Below are 21,232 nucleotides of genomic sequence, written 5' to 3'. Positions count from 1 at the left end.
GTAAAGTTGTTGTCGGGCATTATTCTGTGTTATTCGGGCGTATATTATTAACTATATATTATGTTGATAACAATAAATATAATATGTGTTAAAAATACCTTTTAAATCGAATAGGAAGATCTCAGTTTAGGTAGTTAACTTTCAAGTTTCAACTTTTTCTCAACTTTTGGCATACTGTCACTGTGCACACTACATTAGTAGATTGTGCGGCAAAGGTCCGGCTTGTATCTACCTTATATACGTAAGTTTAATCCATACTTTTAACTTATTTATTCTGTTGTGTATTAAAAATTTAAAAGGTAGCTAAAAACACTAATAATAACTGAATTTAAAACTTTTAAATATGTCGTTACTATTTGTTATGACCACTGACTTAGTTAATCCCAAATTATAACCGATTCGGTGTTGATATTAATCCCATGGTCAATGGGTCGTGGCATTGTATTCGAGTGTGTAAGCCATCACAACTAAATATTGATACCTACTATAGTTCACAATTGTCTGTAACATTGTGTTAGTTTCTTTATCACTTAGAAACTTTGATGCAAATGAAAACAATAATTTCTGTTTCTGTTATGTTGGCCTTAAATTGTATGTTTGGTGAAGATAGGAATGCCATATATTTTATATCAATAAGGTTGAATTAAGACTTAAGTTCCTCTCAAGACTGTTATCTTTTGAGTATCCTTCAGTCTTAAAAAAAATTGTGTTTTTAAATTTATATTAATTATCATTTCAAAAATTCAAAGTTTTGATACCTAATCATTATTAGCGGCCACACTTTTGCAGCAATCATCTATGTAAAAGTTATGACTAGCATAATATGTAGTTAAGTTTAATGAAATATTGGAATATACATGAATATATATAATTTGCATTTGCATAGTTTCAACTTTGAATATAAATCCTAATTGAGTTAGGTATAATTATTGGTTTTTAATTTTTAATTATTATAATTTATTATCTATCTGGAATGTTATAAGTACTTGTTGATTAATTTGTTTATGTTAATGATTGTTACATCAGTATTTGTTTGATTATATTATTTAATCTATAATTGTATCTAGTAGCTGCTTCAAACTAAAATTTATCATTGTTAGTAGACTAATTGTTGTATTTGAGTTACCTAAATAGTTTGGTTGCAAACTCCTCTTAGATGTTTATGGCATAAAGTATTTCACTATTCACATAGTCTTAGTATGTTAAGTATATAAGTTTTCAAATTTAAAACCACTCGTGACTCGAAACTATAAAACAATTTCACGAAATAGCTATTAGAAAGTACCTATCAATATTAAATTTGTTTAAATTTTTCTATTTGCAATTTATAGTATGAACAACATTTCTCATCATTACTACTGTGATTTTTTAGTTGAGAGATACAGAAGGCACAAGAACTCATTACTTGCATATTTTAAATAGCCTTCATACATTTTGTCTTTAAGTTATCATTTTTGTTAAGCTGTGTCTGGGGTTGACAGTTTTCTCAAGTATTACAGCCTTTATTACAGTTTTACAATATTTGCTTATATTATAAATTGTACAGATTTTCTTAGGAAGTACTGGTTTTAGGGTATGCATTCATACCAGTACCAATTCTAAAAATTTCTAATACTACAATAGTGAGTGTCTAAGTTCAGAACCTTAATACCATCAACGCTTATTAAAAATTGTTTGACCTTTTTGTTGTTTTTTAATTATTCATAACTTAATTGAAAATAAATGTATTAGAATATTACCTTATACAATAAAGCTAAACAAATTGTTCCATCCTTTGTGTTAAGGTGTTTACCATTTACAATTTATCATTTTATCATTCAGTGTTTTTTTTTGTGTTTTGTGCATTTATAGGTTCTTTACGTGATTCTAAAGTTATTAAACATCTGAACATTCTTGAAAAATCTAGAATCATGTCAATGTCAAAGTGTCATCAACTGTCTTCATTTGTTTGCAAACAACAGAAAAACTTACGTATGATGTCATCATTGTGGGCTAATGTTCAGCAAGGACCTCCAGATGCTATACTTGGTGTAACAGAAGCCTTCAAACGTGATAAAAATCCACAAAAAATTAACTTGGGGGCTGGTGCTTACAGGGATGATAATGGTAAACCATATGTATTGCCTAGTGTAATTCAAGCAGAAAATCTGTTGGCAAAAAAAAATTTGGATAAAGAATATGCTCCAATTAGTGGCATTTCTGATTTCTGCAATGAAGCTATACAATTAGCATTATCCAGTGAATCCCCTATTATTAAGAATAAAAACTATGCTTCAGTTCAATCTATATCGGGAACGGGTGCTTTAAGAGTTGGTGCTGAATTTCTTACAAGATATGCTCCATTGAAAACTATTTGGGTACCTATTCCCACCTGGGGTAACCATAATCAAATATTTAAATTTTCTGGATTGGAAGTTAAAACATATAGGTATTATGATCCAAAAACATGTGGACTTGATTTTGCTGGAATGGTTGAAGACTTATCTTCAGCTCCATCTGGCTCAATAGTTTTGTTGCATGCGTGTGCTCATAACCCAACTGGCGTTGACCCAAAACCAGAACAATGGAAAGAATTGTCCACATTGTTCAAAAGTAAAGGTTTATTTCCATTTTTTGATATGGCTTACCAAGGATTTGCATCAGGAAATGTTGATCAGGATGCTTGTGCTGTTCGTTCATTTATATCCGATGGTCACCAAATTGCTTTGGCTCAGTCGTTTTCCAAAAACATGGGCTTGTATGGAGAACGTGTAGGATTGTTTTCATTAACCACTTTGAATAAAGATGAAGCAGACCGTATTGTATCCCAGTTAAAGATAATTGTACGGGGTATGTATTCAAACCCACCAATACACGGAGCTAGGATTGTGTCAGAAATATTATCAAATCCTCAATTAATGAATCAGTGGTTGGTTGAAGTGAAAGGAATGGCAGATAGAATAATATCAGTGAGGTACAAATTAAAAGAACTTTTAGAAAAAGAAGGCTCTACAAAGAATTGGGAACATATTACAGATCAAATTGGAATGTTCTGTTATACTGGACTTACTAAAGATCAGGTTAAAAAGTTAATTGATCAGCATAGCGTGTATTTGACAAATGATGGTCGTATATCTATGGCCGGTGTCACTTCCAAAAATGTTGGTTACTTAGCTAGTGCAATGCATAAAGTTACTAGTACTTAATTGAATAAATAAAGGGAAACATTTTTAATATATCTAGATGCAATGATATGGTATCCTTCTATCCATAAAATGTTTCATCAACTTTATAATCTATATTATGTTTTGTAATCCATTTTTTTAAAATTAAATTTATTTAAATTCACACTTTATTTTATATACATCTATTAAATAATGATTCCTACTGCATAACTATTTGTATTAGGTAATAGTTAAATAAAATATAATTTTATTGGAAATTATTCTCACGTGTATTTATTTTAATTTTTATTAGTATGTGGTTGCCATTATTATTAAATTAATATTTTTATAACTTTGTTAAGTATTTTAAATTTGATGTATGATAAAAATATACAAGCAAATAAATTAACTATTTAATTTAAGTACATTAAAATTAAGAAACTTAATTTTAATAATTGAATATATTCATTTTGGCCAGCAGTTTACTGTTAGACTTAATACTAATTGTGTTGTTAATATTTTATTACGGATGAGTATGAACCATTGATACTTGTGATACCTAATATTTCATTAGGCAATACAATTTTGTTCTTCAAAATGTTTCAGTTAAGTAAAATATCTAGTTAGATATCTTATACCTACCTTAGAAAATATAATCTACCTCATTTAAAATTTAGACTATTATTTGCATTTGGACATATTTGAATGTTTATTTTATAATATGATTTGATTTAAAAACTTAAAGAGGAGTATAAAAATATTTCACCTTAATTGTAACGTTTTAATGTACCTCCCAAATTTTATGTTGTTATTTCTTTTTGATAAATACAGAAGAGATAAATTCTAACTTCTAATGGAGTTTCTTTTTAAGTTAATAAAAATCACAAACTATACTTTTTAGTTTTTATTTAGAACAAAAGTTAAGGATAGTAAAATAAACCTATTTTATTCGTTCTAATGGCTGTTGGACAATAGTAGACATATATTTAACTAGGTATTCTATACCTAGACACCTAGTTCTTTATGTTAAAATTATATTTGAAAAATTCCCTTTAATATTTTTACAAACATATACACTTAACAGTATACCTATACTATAAAATTTTTACCCAAAAGCTTAAAGCCTTTCGCTTTACCCACCGTTGGATGTGAGGCCCAACATTTATTCCCTTTCGGCATGTCATTGTAATACCTACACGGTTAAGTCGTGTTTATCCGGGCGTCATTCTATTGCGTCCCGTTTCAAGTTTCAACACCTTTTATACCTTTTCAGTGTGTCGATTGCGCCCTATTGTATAATGGGCGATTGTAAACTCCGCCAGAATATCGGTCGAGATAAAAAGGTAATAATAGGTCTATGGTAAACTCCGCCAGTTTTTTTTTCTTACCTATAATGGGTATATGTAAACTCCGCCAGTTTTTTTTTTTTACCTGGTCAGTGCGACAGCTCTCGCATTGCCACGTGCCTTCTCACATTAAATACGTTTACATCTATATCATCTATATCATATTGATTTTATACTACTATTTGATTTTCTTCACTGGCGGAGTTTACATGAACTCAATTTTACCTGATTTTTTTCAGTGGCGGAGTTTACATGCGCCCTGTATAATATATTATAAGCATACAATCACACTACTATTTAAATATGATTTTATACTGCTCATTTCAGTCCAACACATTCATTTTAAATTTTAAATGCAAACTATAAAGTGATTGCTACCAGTCTTAAGATAAAATGTTCGTAAACTAATCAAGTAAAAACCAATTTGTGTTAAAAAAAAATACCATTTGTTACAAATGTATTATATTTAATATTTTATGTGTTACATTCTTGCTTACGTACTATACAATAGGACGCAATCGGAACACAAGAAAAGGTAGAAAAAAAATCGTTTACCTGAGTCTAGGACGCAATCGACAAACTCCGGTTTATCCAGTCGTAGAAAGGCTCTGCATTTTTTTCAGACAATATAATACTGCTATTGCGTATTTATATTAAATACGTCGAATGCGCTCATGGCTGCGATAAATAACTATTACAATCCATGTTCGGTTTTATTTTAGGGCACCAACTCGCTATAGATTGTATTTAATCCACACGGCTTGCGAAGTGACGTGGAAGGTGGCGTTGTTTATGAATAGTAAGAAAAGTATCTTTAGTTTGGAATTTTGCCCATAAATAGCGTTATACAACGTCAAAAAACTAGTAGAGTGTGGGTACAACATTTATCTCTTTTCTATGGGGTACAACTATAAGTACCAGTACCCACCACCTACCAATCATCGTGCTTATCATATAATTAACTAAATCATTCGATTTAGCTACCTATTGAATTTCCGCATAGACAGTGTCGAATCCAGACAATTTTTCTGGGGGGAGGTGCTCACTTTTTTTTTCATTGGTGAATGGTGATACGTCATTTTAGTATTATGAATTATATATTTATATCTATTAATAGGTAGTTATTCTTATTACAATTTATAATTTAGACATTTCAAATTTATATAAAACTACAAAACAAATTATTTTTTTTAAATTTTTAAATCAATCTAAAGTTGTCACACATTATAATTTATAAATCGTATTACCTATTATTATTATTTATTGCAATTCAGAAATTATAAATATTTAAAAAGTTATAAAACAAATTATTAATTTTAAATTTTTAAATCAATCTAAGGTTAATCTTATGTCGTCACATATTATAAATTGTATTATTATAATTTATTAAAATTCAGAAATTATAAATATTGAAAAAATTACAAAATAAATTAGAAACTTATTAATTATTTACATTTAAATTAGTATTGTGCATTTAATAAATAAGTACATTTTGTTGAAAGTCAGAAAGTTGGGCGGTGGTAAACTCTCCCGATTGTATGGTAAACTCTCCCGATTTTTAAAACTAGTAAACTCTCCCGATGGTAAACTCTCCCGGGTCAATATTATATTTACCTGAAGGAAATGTGTAAACTCTCCCGGGTCAATATTATGTTCACCTGAAGGATATATGTAAACTCTCCCGGGTAAACTTTCTGTTTACCTGAAGGAAATGTGTAAACTCTCCCGAGTTGTTTTAAATGTGATTGCTACAGTATGAATTGGCTACACTGCAGAGATTGTAATATCATTTTAAATATTTATTATCAATTGTATTACTGTTACCCTGTATTTGTAATTTAAATATTTAATTACCGTTAATCTATTTTGGATTTAAATATTTAAATTTTAAACAATAATAACTATAATGGCTCAAGCCGCTCAACCAAGTTTCAAGTATGTTTTAAGTCAACGGAACAAAGAAGTGTTGATTATGTCCTCATTTATTTTTCATAAGCAATCAACACTATCATCGACTGGTGAAGTCAAGTGGAAATGTAGTGTGAATAAATGCACAGCAATTCTATATATTATCAGTATGTAATTATTTAATTAAATTTGATGTATTTCAGCTTAGACAATCATAGATATTTTTTCAGATAGGGAAAATATATCAAGATCAAATTTAGAACACATTCACGCTTCTGATGAGCAAAAAGTACAACGTCTGTGTATAACGCAATCGGGAAAGCGAAAAGCAGTTGAAAATATATCTGATGCTCCACGGAAAATATTATGTAATGTTTTGCAGGAAAGTAATAGTGATGCCATTGATACTAGTGACTTATTACTCATTAAGAGAAATATGTATAATGCAAGGCGCAAAATTTTTCCAGCATTACCCAAAAATATTTTAGAAGTACATAATATATTGAAAACGTTTGAAGTAAAGACTTCTAAAAATGAAAATTTTTTGTTGCTAAATGACGAACATCATAACATAATAATATTTGCATGTTCTTCAAATTTAAAATATTTAACTGAATCAGAAACTATTTATTTAGATGGCACCTTTTCTTATTGCACTAAGTTTTTTAAACAATTGGTGACTTTACTTGGATATATAAACGGTCACTATATACCATTAATATTTTGTTTATTATCAGATAAATCTTCTGTATCCTATGAGCGAGTATTTAAGTTTTTAGTAGATAAATGTATTGATATGAATTTAATATTTTCTCCTAAGACGGTAATAGTAGATCTTGAAAAGTCTATACACAATGCAGTTTTAAATGTTTGGCCCGAAACAAAAATAGAGTGTTGTAGATTTCACCTCACACAAGCATGGTACAGAAAAATCCAAGAGTTAGGTCTTTCTGTTGAATACAGAGATGACACAAGCGAAGTTGGAAAATGGCTGCATTATATTTTTGGATTAGTATTCATAGATCCGAATGAAGTTGGGAATGTTTATGTATTCACATTGGCTGCAATAATGCCTCCACAAAATGAAAAATTGGAAACTTTTGCTTCGTATTTAGTTAACACATATATTGATGAAGATGCATCATATCCTCCAACAATGTGGGCCTCAGCATCATCATCAACTTCCAAAACAACGAATGCTTGTGAATCATTCCATTCGCATTTCAATTCATATTTCTCTAGTACCCATCCATCTGACTGAATTATTTTAGTGTTACCAACTGTGTAATACGAATGATGCTTCATGCTCCACAAGACACTAGTACAATATGTTTAACCGGAAGAATTTACATGTTACCGACAGGTAGTACTAATGTTGACCCGGGAGAGTTTACATGTTCCCGTCAGGTAGTACTGGGGGAGACCCGGGAGAGTTTACCATCGGGAGAGTTTACATGTCATTAAAATCGGGAGAGTTTACAATCGCCCAGAAAGTTGTATTTGTCAGGGGGAAAAAGAAATTTCAGGGGGGGGGGCATTCGAAGTATACCTGGTTTTAACACTGCGTATAGATATTATAAATGCTTACATAGGTATGCTTAAATGCCTTTAATGATGCATTTATTCAAATTGGAATTCCTGAATTTGTATACTTAAGTACAATTTTTTATATAGGTACCTACTTAGATTTTTCTATGCAATTTAAAAAGTATCTTATGGTCGTTTTTTTTTTCATACAAGAACTAGTCTTTTTAATGTGAATACGACTTAAATGTCAAAATGTCGATGTATATAAATAGGAATTCAAACACGTTAGTTGTTGAGTACTTGCATTTATTGTACTATATAATAATAATGTTATTTCTGCAAATATTAAAGATGGTATACCTTCTTTAAAACTGTATAGGTAGGTAAACTAGTAATATTTTTTAACGTGTTACAATTTTTAAATGTTTGTAAACTCTGCCTAAAAAATAAAAATAATAATCATCAGACTAAATATTATATATGATGTTTAAAATTGTATGTGAACTATTATTTAGGAACATATAATAATTATGGTTGTTCTTAGTAAGTAGATAGGTACATACAGTTTGATGACACACATAAACTAATATTGATCAAATTTCAATGTTATTTTATTATGTGTCAAAATTATCAAAAACATTTTTTTCATTTAAAAACAAAAGTGCAAACATATTGCGTTTGTAAGTATTATCATTTATCAAATATGATTTAGTCAAATGTGTTATTTTATCACTTTCTTATAATTTGTTAAAATTTATAGATACATTTGTCTTGTACCGAAATATTTTTGTATTTTAATTTTTCCTAAAATGCGAGTGTAACCTATCTATGGGTCAAACGTTTTAGTTGACATAACATATGTATATAGGATCTAGGACAATTCGCCGTGGCTATTTCGACGTGGCCGTTTCGCCGTGAGGACATTTAGCCGGGGCCATTTCGACGTGGTGTTTAAATATTTTTGTCATTATAATAATAATAAATTGCTTAATAATAATACATTTATAATATATATTTCGTCATATTCAAAATTAAAAAAAAATTCGATTTTTGACGCTTCCGAGTCATGACAATGATGTACATTAATAGTTTTTATGACCGTGTAGTCATTTATATTCCTGTATGAATTCGCGCTTTGCAAAAATTTCTATTACGGCAATGCCAAAACCGTATTGTATTATTAAAATTAACATTATCATAAACATACATAAAACCATCATATACAAATATTTCACGACCACGAGTAGATTTCACTTGAGATTCCATTATGTTATACTTATGTTATGCTTATTAATTTAGTGTGAGTTGTGTCGCCAGATGAGAACTGATTAAAACTTTATTGCAACAATTGTAATCGTGATCGTCGTCATCGAAGGCCATGGGCGATGTGTAGACATTTTGAGATAAAATAAGATAAATAAGAAAAATCCAATAATATCAATAATAATATAACATATTATAACATTATATAGGGTGAATTTAAAGTTAATTTTGTGTTTATACACAATTTTTCGAGCACGGCGAAATGTCCTTACGGCGAAACGGCTCACGGCGAAATGTCCTCCCGGCGAAATGGCCACGGCGAAATGTCCTATTTCAATGTATATACTATATACTGCCGAATTTATTACGACCTAATAATTTTTCATTGAAACTTTATGGGAAAGTATAGCAATATAATCAATTTTTTTTAAGTTCTTCTACATCAGACATTCAGACGTACCTATGTGATAAGGATAACTGATAACTTTTAAGACATATCGAACACGTTTATTTAGGTATAAAGGTAAACGTGTCACGTAAATCTAGAAAACAATTTCAATTTTTTGGATTGATACGAATATGAGATATTATAATTTATAATTTATAACATTATTACAAACAACAACAATCTTGTAGCATTTTTTGTTTAATATTCCTCATTCACACATTTTTATATTATTTTTTTTTTTACGGTGGATATTTTATGATTTCATTCTGAAACCAGAAAGAAGTGATATACGATATGATATATGATAATATTTTTTTTCACGATCCTACCTGCAGTATGCACATTTTTAATGTTTAACGGATATTATTTATTGGTATAGCGGTATAGGTACCCACTTACCTACTGTACACGATTTGATTAATTGTGAATTAATTTTATTAAGTTCGCATATACCTAGTTTGGAATAATTGTTGAGATTTTTAGTGCATATTCTACTATATTTTTCCAGCAGTGCATATTGATATCGCATGCATATTTTATGCGGTAATTTGGCGCTTGGGATTTACTGCAACTCTGGTTATATTATTATGTAATGAAACGCTCTGGTTCGGGAAACGACGTCCGTCGCGGATATTATTATTATCGTCGTGTATACGGCGACTGCGCGCATTTTTAGCCGCTCCGGCGGCGGCGGCACGCGCCGCTTTCTATTTCTGTACAATTTTACACGCACGTCGGTGCTTGGCACACGACCGAACGATCGGCGGCGGTGGTATGGAAGTACTATACCATTATAGTGGCGGCGTCGGTGTGGAGGAAGCATAGCGGCGGTAGTCGGCGTACGGCGATCAGTCGGCGGCGCGCAATGGTGCCGGTGGGCGACAAGAGCAGCACTGGTTCGTCGTCGGCGGCGTACAACGCGGCCGGCGCCGACAACCCCAAGGAGCGGCTGAAGGAGTGCTGCCGGAAGCTGGTCGCGTTCATGTGCACGCAAGTGGGCGTCGGTGGCCTGGTGGTCGGCTACGCGGTGGTGGGCGCGTTCTGCTTCATACAGATCGAGGGCCAAGCGGGCGACGCGCAGCACCACGCGGTCGAGCTGCTCCGGCACAACTGTTCGGTGAACGTGTGGAACGCCACAAACACGTACAACGTGCTGTACCGGGACAACTGGACCCGGCAGGTGACGGACGCGCTCACGCACTTCCAGGTGAACCTGGCGCTCATCGTCAAAAAGGGTTACGACGGCCGGACCACCGAAGAGACGTGGTCGTTCTCCGCCGCGCTCATGTTCTCCCTGTCCATATTCACCATGAATGGTTACGGCAACGTAGTGCCCAAGACGATGCTGGGCAAGGCCGCCACCGTCGTGTACGCCGTGTTCGGCATACCCCTGTACGTGCTCTACTTCCGGAACATGGGAAAGGTGCGTAGTCGTTTGTATTTTATTATTATCATTATTATTAACATAATAGAGCTGGTGGTATTTCTGTGTCATCGCCTCACCCCCCTTGTAACTAGAACTGTTTTGGGAACCATCTTAATCGCCGGGCGTGTCGTCGTCGGGCTGGTTAAAAATCTATAGGTTATTGGTTAATGAGTGTTGCGCATAATATTATGTAGGTACAATGGTAGTCGGTGTAGGTACGCTTGTAAAGACGCGTCCGTATCAAAAATGTTTCCAACAAAATATTAGATTAAAATGGCAACGCAATAATGTTCTATACGTATAAGATTTAGCATGATGCAAAGGCATTTATAGTGACATTTTTATGCGATAATTTTCACCCCATGAATTATCTGTGTATACAAATTGTGTACAAAGGTCGACGGTCGTCGAAAAATTGGGTCAGCTGTTCGCCTTTTGATTTTGTTTGGTTTTCTTTGTTTTTGCGTACTCAAAGCGCGTGTTGTATAGTTCCTGAAAAAAATGACCACGAGTGTACCATGACTGGCGTGTGTGAATAAGTATTGCCGTATAGTTTACGTGGGAGGAGGTCGAGAGAGAGTGAGAAAGGGGACTGAGCGTGTCTTATTGAAAAAATCACATCTTTGCTAAAATATGATAAGACATAAGAGCATCGTTTGGGGTGGTTTTACAGTTTGAAATATTTTCAGGGATTCTTTTATAATGTTTTTTTTCTTTTTTGATACGTGCCTAAACTGCTTGAACTAGAAAAATCCCCAGCAATATATATTATGGTTTAAAAACTATGCTGATATATTGCGTACTTATCCTCAGTTTTATAGGTTGGTGAAAATGGAAATGTGTTTGAATTGAAACGGAGGCACAAACATTCCGGATTAAATCAATAATTATCTCGTTATAATATGCATATTGGTTGTTTAGAAATAAAATATACATAACTCGTATGTTATTTTGATGCCTACAGAGTTGAGAGTTCTTTGTTTGACTTTGCAACTAGTACCTATTTTTGTTTTTATTATTTTTCGTTTGATTTTATTGGTTTTGAACGAGTTTTATTGACTCAGTAATCGTTTTATAAAAAAGTTTTTTCGAAAACGCTAGTTTTAAGAAAAATCATATGTTTTGCGATAAAAATTACTTTTCTCGAAATTCTTGCTCGTAAAAGTTATAACCTGTCAAAAAAGAAAACACAAATCCATCACTGTTTTTTTTCTAATGTGTGTAGAGCCCACACTTGAAGAGTTCGGCCGATTTTAACACACACTAAATTGTTAATGTTGTCTATCGAAATTTGGCTAACGTAACTGTCTTGTTTAATGTCAACATCATGCGTTCACAAAGCAGTGGTTTTTTTTAACTTATTATTATTATTCTTTTTAGTGTGTGAAATGAGTTCTTATGACGATAAAACGTAGAATAACCCTAAAAACAAACATCAATAATGGACTATTACACTTAATATGTCGCGGCGACTATTATTATTGTCAGTTGATTTTTTATACACATACCTCTTTTACTCGGCTAATTAAATCAACTGCCGTACGAATTTCTTAAAATCGCACACAAAGAATATTATACAGTTTGTTTTCACTTTTATTTGATCACACGCGACAGACATATTTTTTTGTAGCCTAAGTCAAAGATCGAAAAGATCAACTAAGATAACTCCTGTTCGTCACGATTAGCGGTATAGCTTAGCTCGTTCGTATGTGTTGTGTTCTGAAGTCGTTCGCCACGATCCGCAAACTGACATCATTGCCAACACAGCTAATTTTCAGTTTTTTATATGCGCATAAAACATACTCAGAAATAATGTGTATGTTATTATTATTATTATTATTATTATTATCATCATCATAGTGGGAAGGTTTTCAAACATTGTAAATTATCGTTGACGCTTTTATCGTATTCGACGAAAGTCCTCGTCAGTCGAGTCATAAGCGCTATCATAAACTACGAGTTTTCAAAACGCTGATTGGTAATTTAATGCAAAACTACAAACACCAATATTATTATAGGTACAACCATATCGAATAATTATGTCTTGAATAAATCACGAGTTATGTGTGGATTTATATATAAGGTAGCAAATATATTTTATTTGATTATAAAAATATACAGTTACTCGTAAATGATTTTCTGCACGATACAATTTAAACAAATTAATTTAAAAAAAATTCCTGGATTCAAATATTTAGAATTTGTCTCAGGGAAAGAAAATTTTGGGAAACACAAAGTGTACTTAGAATGGGCGTTGATACGGGTGATATAAGACAGGGGCCGGCACCTTTTGACTTACGTGAGTCATATTTTTATCATATTTTCATTAAGATTTAAGGTCTAATATTATAAAATCGTGAAATCGTACGTTTTTTCTCCTTTAACCGCTTTTATTTCGAGTACCGTTTCGAAAATCGAAAAATGACATTTCTAAAGTACCAGGTCAAGAACATCACCTTTCAGAATAAATGCAACACTTAATACTTTTGAGCAAGTTTAGTGGGAGAAAAAGTGTGTGTGCAGAATAAAAAAGAAAAAGAAATAATAACATCATTGTAAAACCAATACATTAATTCCTCGCCCCGCTCGGAGTCTAAAATGAGATACTATTTTTAGACGTTTTTTAGAAATCGAACCGTCAATCGGGACACCTCTGTACATGATATTATATTATTACATTATACGTATTGACGCGGTATTATAATACAAACTGTTTTATTTCTTTGCCATTTATATCGACGATCTTCGCTACAGGTGTTGGCCCAGAGCTTCCGGTGGCTATACACGTGGGTGTACCAGTGCAGCATGGAGGACAAAGCCGGCGGTGACCTGTACAACCAGCAGCTACCCCCGAAATCGAGGGTGATCGTGCCGTCCACCGCTTGCCTGTGGGTGCTGGCGGCATACGTGGCCGCCGGCACGGTGACGTTCGTCACGCTCGAAGACTGGTCGTACCTGGACAGCACGTTTTTCTGCGTTACCAGCCTGTGCAAGATCGGCATCGAGAACTTCGTGCCGGTGAACAGCATCACGGATGCGGTGGCCGACCACCCGATGAAGCTGGTCATCAAGTTCGTGTACCTGCTGCTGGGCATGGGCATCATAGCCATGTGCTTCGACTTGATGCGCGAAGACGTCCAGGTCCGGGTGAGGAACCTGAAAATGGACATCGGGCTGTGCTTCGAAGACATACGCCTGCGGGCCGTGGCCGTGTACAGACGCCGAAACTCGTTAGATTGACCGAGCACGCACGTCGCACAACACATCGCGTATATTATTGTAAAATATATATTATTATATATTGGAACGATCATAAAGCTCGTTATATAATTATTACGTCTCGAACGTATTATATTATGTACCTAAACTTTAATAATTACATACATTGTACCTACGACGATTATTAATTGTTTGTTTAAAACACATTAAATTGTATTTATATTTAATAGATTATAATAAAGCTGATTCCCTCGCCAAGCATGCGTGTATGCGAATCAACAATTATTATTGTTGTTATTGTTGTATTTAAAAACATCTGAGTCGCCCTCTGTGACTCTACATCGGGGTCGTTATCGCGAGGAGAAGGTAAAATTCGACAAGATAAATCCTCAGCCCCCCCCCCCCCCCCCACAGTATTACAGGATTTATCATCGTCGAGTGTTTTTTTTTTTTTTTTAAATCGTCGGATGAGAATATTCCAGAAAACGTCTCACTATATCATGCCTTGTGCCTTGCAGCTAGCAAAAGGCCGTAACTGGGGGCAGGGCCATATTTACGCACGAAAAAAATAGACGTTTGTCCTGGGCCCACGTGGCCTGCAAGGGGCCCAACGGTGACTAACACTGACCATGTAATATTATATTACATATTATGTAGGTATATATAATGTATGGTCCAATTTTTTATTTTGTCCTGGGCCATAAATTTGGCGAATCAAACTCTGACTCTGAGAGTCCAAGGTTCCGGACCACCGCCCTCAGAAATGTTTAAAAGTAGAAGCATTTTAGCGATTAGGCGGTGACAACTGTTCTGCAGTATCTATATTTAAAAAAATTTTGGACTCCCCCATCGACTTTTTTCTCAGTTACGGCTTTGGGAGATGGTGTGTTCCTACTGATTCGTTCGATCGATGATTTGAATATATTTTTTTGATTTAAGGTCGTCGACTATGAATAACGTGGTGCAGTACGTGTTGGTGCGAGGTGACCTGACCAGGACCCTGAAGTGGCCGTCCGGCGCCGTCATGGCCCAAGCGTGTCACGCTTGTGTCGCCGTGGTGCACACTTACTACTCGGATCCGGACACGCAGGCGTATCTGAAGGATCTCGGGAACATGCACAAAGTCATCTTGGAAGTGAGTCCATCTCGCCATTATAATATTTTAAATATATGCGATATGTTATAAGTGTTAACTGACAAGTCACATTTTTGTACTCTCTTTTATCTTTTTTTTTGATCTGTTTAGACGGCTTCAATAATGAATAACGATGGTTATTAGCCTAATTTTACTTTTTAGATTAGATACAGGTTATAAGTAAAACAAAATAGTGTTATTTATAATTTTTGGCTATAGTGCGTATATTATGAAAACATAAACGTTATGCTTCCGTGTTGTCTTAGTTATGTACGTGTCTGAGCGAGGCTGGGCTTATAAAGATTTTTCGTGCTTAGGTGTATTTTGAGCATTGAGCACAGTGCGATTGGTCGTAAGGTTTTCCTGTGTCGCATATTGATATTGGTTCTTTAATAGTGATGAGGAAGGAGTGATTTAAATTCGTAGGACCGTTAGTGCCATTCTGTGTATATTCATTCTGGTGATTCATCTTTTCTTTTAGAAATCCCATTTTTTAACGAAAAATTTCATAATTCTTAATTTTTTTGTATAAGTGGTATTCTATTGTTCTGCTATGCTTCTTTTGTTTTGAAAATGTGGTTATAGACTTATTTTTATGGAATGTTGACATCAGTATTATATGAGCGATTTATCGTTATTCAACTGTCGCGACACAATAATTGTATTTGTTTACGCTCGTCGAGTTGTCGTGTATGCATATGACAAATTATAATATTATATTATATGTAGATCGAGATTTATCGAACTTTACAATTGTGACGTGTTGCACGATATGTATACCATATATATATAGTGGTGATATGCGTGATTTGAATTTCGACGAACAATAATTATGTCATCTGTCGTCGCCATTCATCGTCTATATCGATCTGCCTCTATCGGCGCCTTTTAATATGAAACGTCCCGTCATCACTTAACGGTTTTAATTGAAATAATGATACGCTGGCAAGAACGGCACAGCAGCCATGTGCGTCATTACTGTATTACTTCCGTGTGTTACGGCACGTGTCTATAATATAGTGTGATATTTATTATGTGTGCTATTTCTTAGTCACCCGAAATGGCCTGCGGAGATTGTTTTCTGGCCGTTTAACAATAATAGCATTCAACGGTAGTCGAAAACGCGTTGTGCTTTTTGGAGATGTATTATTCTTCTGTGTATTTTTCTAGACATATTATGTAAAAAACGGCGACTAGGTACGTCGATTGTCGAAGAAATGCAAACATACCCCTCCATAAGCGTGCCCACACATTACCGACAAAGTAGTCATATTAACACACACATACGTATATTATATAATACATTTATTCTTATTCGCCGCCAAGCTGTAAAAATGTACTTTGAACGTATACCTACTAAGATTATTTCTTAGATATTATGATTATATTGAATATCAAGGGGGGAAAGTTCGCAGGGTAGTCAAGTGCCTGCCCTGATTACCCCGTGCGCACAAGGCACCCAAGTCCATTTTTTTGGCAGTTCGGCTCGGATCGTTTTTTGATGGTCTGTGGTTGTAAAAAATGTCAATTATAATGACTATAATTATACATTATAATAAAATGCTCCTTCCACAATCGCCAATATATTATTGTAATTATATAACTGTGACAATAAATTACACGCGTATTAATTTAATGGAAATGTTGTCCCAATTTATAGTATACTCTTAAATCATCTATATTATATTTTTAATTGACAATGACTCGCATTAGTTTCTTATACATGAGTTATGATTTTTGTCTATATAATAATAACGATACAACGACATTGAAATCGATAACACACGCTAATATTATTGTTTAACGTCAATCGTCATAGTATGGTATAATTTGTATAGCTCGAAATATTATTAGGGCTATGACTCAATATTATTTTAATTTGTATCGTTTTTTTTTTTTTAAATTAAATAATACGTTTTTCAATATTTTAGGTTCCTACGCATATTTTCTACTCAAACGGCATCCTTCGGTTTTATTATCATATACGTAATATCCTTTTGTTGTGTGGTTGAGTATAGCCAATAGTGATGAAAACGGATTCACTTTTATCCCGGACCCGCTTGGTACAAGATAACTTTGTTTCCTTGTTCTTCGGCTTATACTTCTCAGATACCATCATATTGTTTTTTTAGCCGTAGGCCAAACACGGATTCTCTTATGTTTCATATGTGTGCAGTAACCCTAAATTACATTTTCCTTTGTTCTTTCGCCTCCGGGGGAATTATACCCTAGGCCTATCACTTCTGTATTCATGTTGTCGTTATCGTAGCGTATTTTAGTTCTTAAGCGTATTTTAGGGCCGTGGTTTCAATTAAGTTTTTCTTTATGGCAATAAAATAGCATTTGAGTTGTGCGTGTATTATTCAAGTTGTGGCTGTATAATAGATAATATATGTTGTTACGTAGGTATTTGTAAAATATAAATAAAAAAATTGCCTATATGTGATCGTTTTTTTGGATGTTCTGTTCAAATAATACGCTTATACTTCTTGGTTTAATATAAAATGCGTAGAATTCATAGACATAACATAGGTCAGATTATGAAGGACGATTCCCCAAGTATTCTATTTTATTTAAAATTTGATTTTTGGAATTTTTAAATACAAAATGTAACAGAGACCACCAGTTGAAATAACTTGGTCTAATGAATGTAAAAATTTGTCATATATGGTTACAACAATTATCTCGAAAAGTATTAACTTTTTTTGAATTTTTTTTTTAAACTCTTAAAGGTTTACCTATATTTTTCTAAAAATATACCTATAATATTTAAATTTTTTTCACCTTTATGTTTATTGGTAAAACCACTATCAACTTTTGATTTTCAAATTGTAACATATAATTAAAATATCATGAATTAATAAACCGATTTTTCATGAATTTACGTGTTAACATTTTTATTTTTCAAAGTATTGGTGGTTTTTACTATTTTTTTTTAGTAATTGTAAAGACCAGGAGCTAGTGATAAATTCGATATCGCTGAATTCAAGGTAACATAATAAATAATAATTAATTAAAGATTATTATTGTACTCTAATCATTTATTCACTTATCGATTAATTGAATCAATTGGACTTATTTTGTTACCATTTGAAAATCAAAAGTTGATAGTGGTTTCACCAATATAATATATAAGGGTGAAAAAAAAATTAAAATATTATACGGTTTTTGGGAAACATAAACCTAAAAGTTTAAAAAAGTCAATATTTTTCTAGATAGTTAGTGTACCTACCTACTTAAATGGATCACTCTGTATAATATTAAATTATTTTTAAATACTGAAAATAGAAAATTTTAAATGTGATTAAAATCAAAACAAACAATATTTGTATATCAGATAAATATGGCAATAAACCGTAACAAATTGAAAAATCTCTATTCAATGTCTATATATTTCAAGTTATACAAGTTTTTAATCTGCATATAACCAAATAGCATCATATTATATATTCATATGTGCTCTAAAATTATCGAATACGCACTATAGAAAATTTACATGGGAACGCCCTGAAAAATTAAGCTACTCACATTAAAACTTTTTGATGTTCGTTAAAAATATATAGCTTGCCTAGCAATTCCAAATGTGGTTATCGCAAAAAAGCAGAAAAATAACACGCTAAACATCAAAGTTCAAACCCTATTTGTAACTTATATTATGTCTTATATATTTTAATACTATATTGATTATTGCATCAATTTAGAATATTCAGATATTACTTAACTATTGCATTCGTATGATACATATACCTATATATTATATATTATATTATATTTTAATAATCATCCGTCGCCCATTATCGCAGGTACCCGACGAGCCCGCCCTGTTGAGCACGGCCGCGGCGCTCAGCGCAGACGGAGTGCAACACGTCGTGTGGAAGGAACAGCCAGAGGACGTGGCCACGTGCGTGGCGCTCAAACCTTGCGCCAAGGGCACGGTGATGAAGTACGTGCGGAAGTTCAAGCTGTACAGCGCGTGACACAAGTGATAAATAATGATGACCCCACGTGGCATGCAAGCCGAACGGGTGAGTCTATTATCGCTGCGAGGGGTGTGGAGGGGTGTCCGCCCGTGGGGATCAACGGCCACCGCCAATTGACATCAATCATCTAATTGGCCGCTATACGTGGAATTCAATATAATAATAATGTGTACCTAATAAATAAACGACAATGGTCACCTCAAACACGTTCACAATCGTCTCGTTTTGATTATATATATATTATATTATATACATTTAACTGCGTACATGTGTGTGTGTGTGTGTTATATGTATTAATATTAAAGCGTGCACTCTGTATACTTGCAGTACATCTAATCAGCTGCAGCTATAACAACGTCATGTCGTTACTTATTACCAGGGCTAGGATTTGTATGCAATAAAAAATTGTAAAATATGCATTTTAATTTCTGTCTTAGATTTTATACTGTACCATAGGATTGTATTTATAAGAATAAAATTTGTGTTTGACAAAAAAACCAAGTTTAATATTTTAATCAGCTGAGCTAGAATTAAATGCGAAATATTAATATTAAATTATAAATATCAATCACGAAATATACTATAAAACATGTATTTTCGTGTTCTTATAATGGAAATATGCAATAATATTAATTTTATTCAATATATGCATTAATATGTATTTTATCCAAAATATGCAAAAACATGCGAAATAAAAACACTACCATTTATCTAATCATGAGGTGAACATTACTGACAAAATCAACAATCAGAGGTCGCAAAAAAACATGCTGTTGCATATACAAATCCTAGCCCTACTTATTATCGTATAGTTATTGTTAGGTGTAGGTATTATAATTTTTTTTTTCGACAGAGACATCCACAACGGCGAAGAAAAATCGTCACTTTGTTTAATGATGTTTACTCATATACGTCTGTATTTCGCCGTCGAGCGCAGGTTTTAGGGGCGGATTGGCCAAAGCCCCTTATAGCGATCTTTTAGACATCGTCTCAAACACACCACTCTGCAGATTCGTTGTAGTTAACCTCTAAAAAGCCGCGTACGTCGTACTAATAACTAATAAGTAATAAACGTTTCTATAACATATTATTAAAATCTACACTGCAGGCAGGTAACAATATTTCACAGGATTTAATCAACTATATGTGTGTGATATAAGCCGCGGTGGTTTATCACTTTTCAAAACTATTATATAACATTCAAAAGACTTCGCTCGTTCTATTGTCTTGTCCCAATTTTATTTCCTACCTATTGATCCATCCCTGCGCCATACTTTGCCTTTGCTGTACACTTGTGCACTTTACCATCAGCATATAATTTATGACGTCATGTGGTGTGAAAATAGGATAACGAAAGTCTCGAATTGATGAGGAAGAAGAGATATCCGCGCGGCTGAATCGTGCGTTTTTAATAATGGTTCAAATAACCGCATAGATATACAATACTACGACGTTGACTGGGTAATTAAGCGATTGATATTATTTGTGCGTGTGTGTACGTTTTAAGGACGATGAAGGACGTTAAAGGCGAGCATTATACTTGATTGTCCGTCGGCGGAAACGATGTTTAGACAACGTAGTATTCCACGTTTCGGAACTTTAGTCCGGCGAGCTTGAGAAGTCCCAGTGGTGCCATTGCCCGACATATTTTGAAAATTTAGGATAGGGCCGCTTCATATTGACCAATTTCCTCTCCGTGGTTGGCCATTTTTGACGATTTAAAATATTGGCTTCTTGAAATATTTTTCGCCCTGCTAGATTTTTAGGACTTCCACGCCACTTGAGAAGTCCTATAATACTCGTTTATACCAACGAATTTGTTAAGAAGACTATACTT

General features: G+C 33.4%; 4 protein-coding genes across 5 annotated transcripts; all 4 read left to right on the top strand.

The window, feature by feature from the left end:
* Window positions 1-30: 30 nt before the first annotated feature.
* Window positions 31-19,610, top strand: LOC107162365 (putative peptidyl-tRNA hydrolase PTRHD1). Of its 2 annotated transcripts, none has more exons than XM_015509233.2 (3): window positions 31-241; window positions 15,220-15,415; window positions 19,219-19,610. In XM_015509233.2, the coding sequence occupies exons 2-3, from the start codon at window positions 15,230-15,232 to the stop codon at window positions 19,390-19,392; spliced, it is 360 nt and encodes a 119-aa protein (XP_015364719.1). In that variant the 5' UTR covers window positions 31-241; window positions 15,220-15,229; the 3' UTR covers window positions 19,393-19,610. The 2 variants fall into 2 exon arrangements, with proteins under 2 accessions (XP_015364719.1, XP_089080795.1); XM_089224669.1 differs by lacking the exon at window positions 31-241 and adding an exon at window positions 10,922-11,058.
* Got2 (glutamate oxaloacetate transaminase 2) lies at window positions 101-3,424 on the top strand. Its single transcript, XM_015509230.2, has 2 exons — window positions 101-241; window positions 1,852-3,424. The coding sequence occupies exon 2, from the start codon at window positions 1,911-1,913 to the stop codon at window positions 3,183-3,185; it is 1,275 nt and encodes a 424-aa protein (XP_015364716.2). The 5' UTR covers window positions 101-241; window positions 1,852-1,910; the 3' UTR covers window positions 3,186-3,424.
* Window positions 3,569-10,194, top strand: LOC149057735 (uncharacterized). Its single transcript, XM_089224666.1, has 2 exons — window positions 3,569-6,564; window positions 6,628-10,194. The coding sequence occupies exons 1-2, from the start codon at window positions 6,396-6,398 to the stop codon at window positions 7,656-7,658; spliced, it is 1,200 nt and encodes a 399-aa protein (XP_089080792.1). The 5' UTR covers window positions 3,569-6,395; the 3' UTR covers window positions 7,659-10,194.
* Window positions 10,370-14,565, top strand: LOC107162364 (TWiK family of potassium channels protein 18). Its single transcript, XM_015509232.2, has 2 exons — window positions 10,370-11,058; window positions 13,816-14,565. The coding sequence occupies exons 1-2, from the start codon at window positions 10,501-10,503 to the stop codon at window positions 14,299-14,301; spliced, it is 1,044 nt and encodes a 347-aa protein (XP_015364718.2). The 5' UTR covers window positions 10,370-10,500; the 3' UTR covers window positions 14,302-14,565.
* Window positions 19,611-21,232: the final 1,622 nt, after the last annotated feature.

This window comes from Diuraphis noxia, unplaced genomic scaffold (genome assembly GCF_037042655.1).
Source record: "Diuraphis noxia isolate RWA-SAM2 unplaced genomic scaffold, SU_Dnox_SAM2 contig0003, whole genome shotgun sequence".
In the NCBI taxonomy this organism is placed as follows: domain Eukaryota; kingdom Metazoa; phylum Arthropoda; class Insecta; order Hemiptera; family Aphididae; genus Diuraphis; species Diuraphis noxia.
The sequence above is the reverse complement of the archived record's forward strand: the minus strand, read 5'-3'. Positions and strand labels throughout refer to the sequence as shown.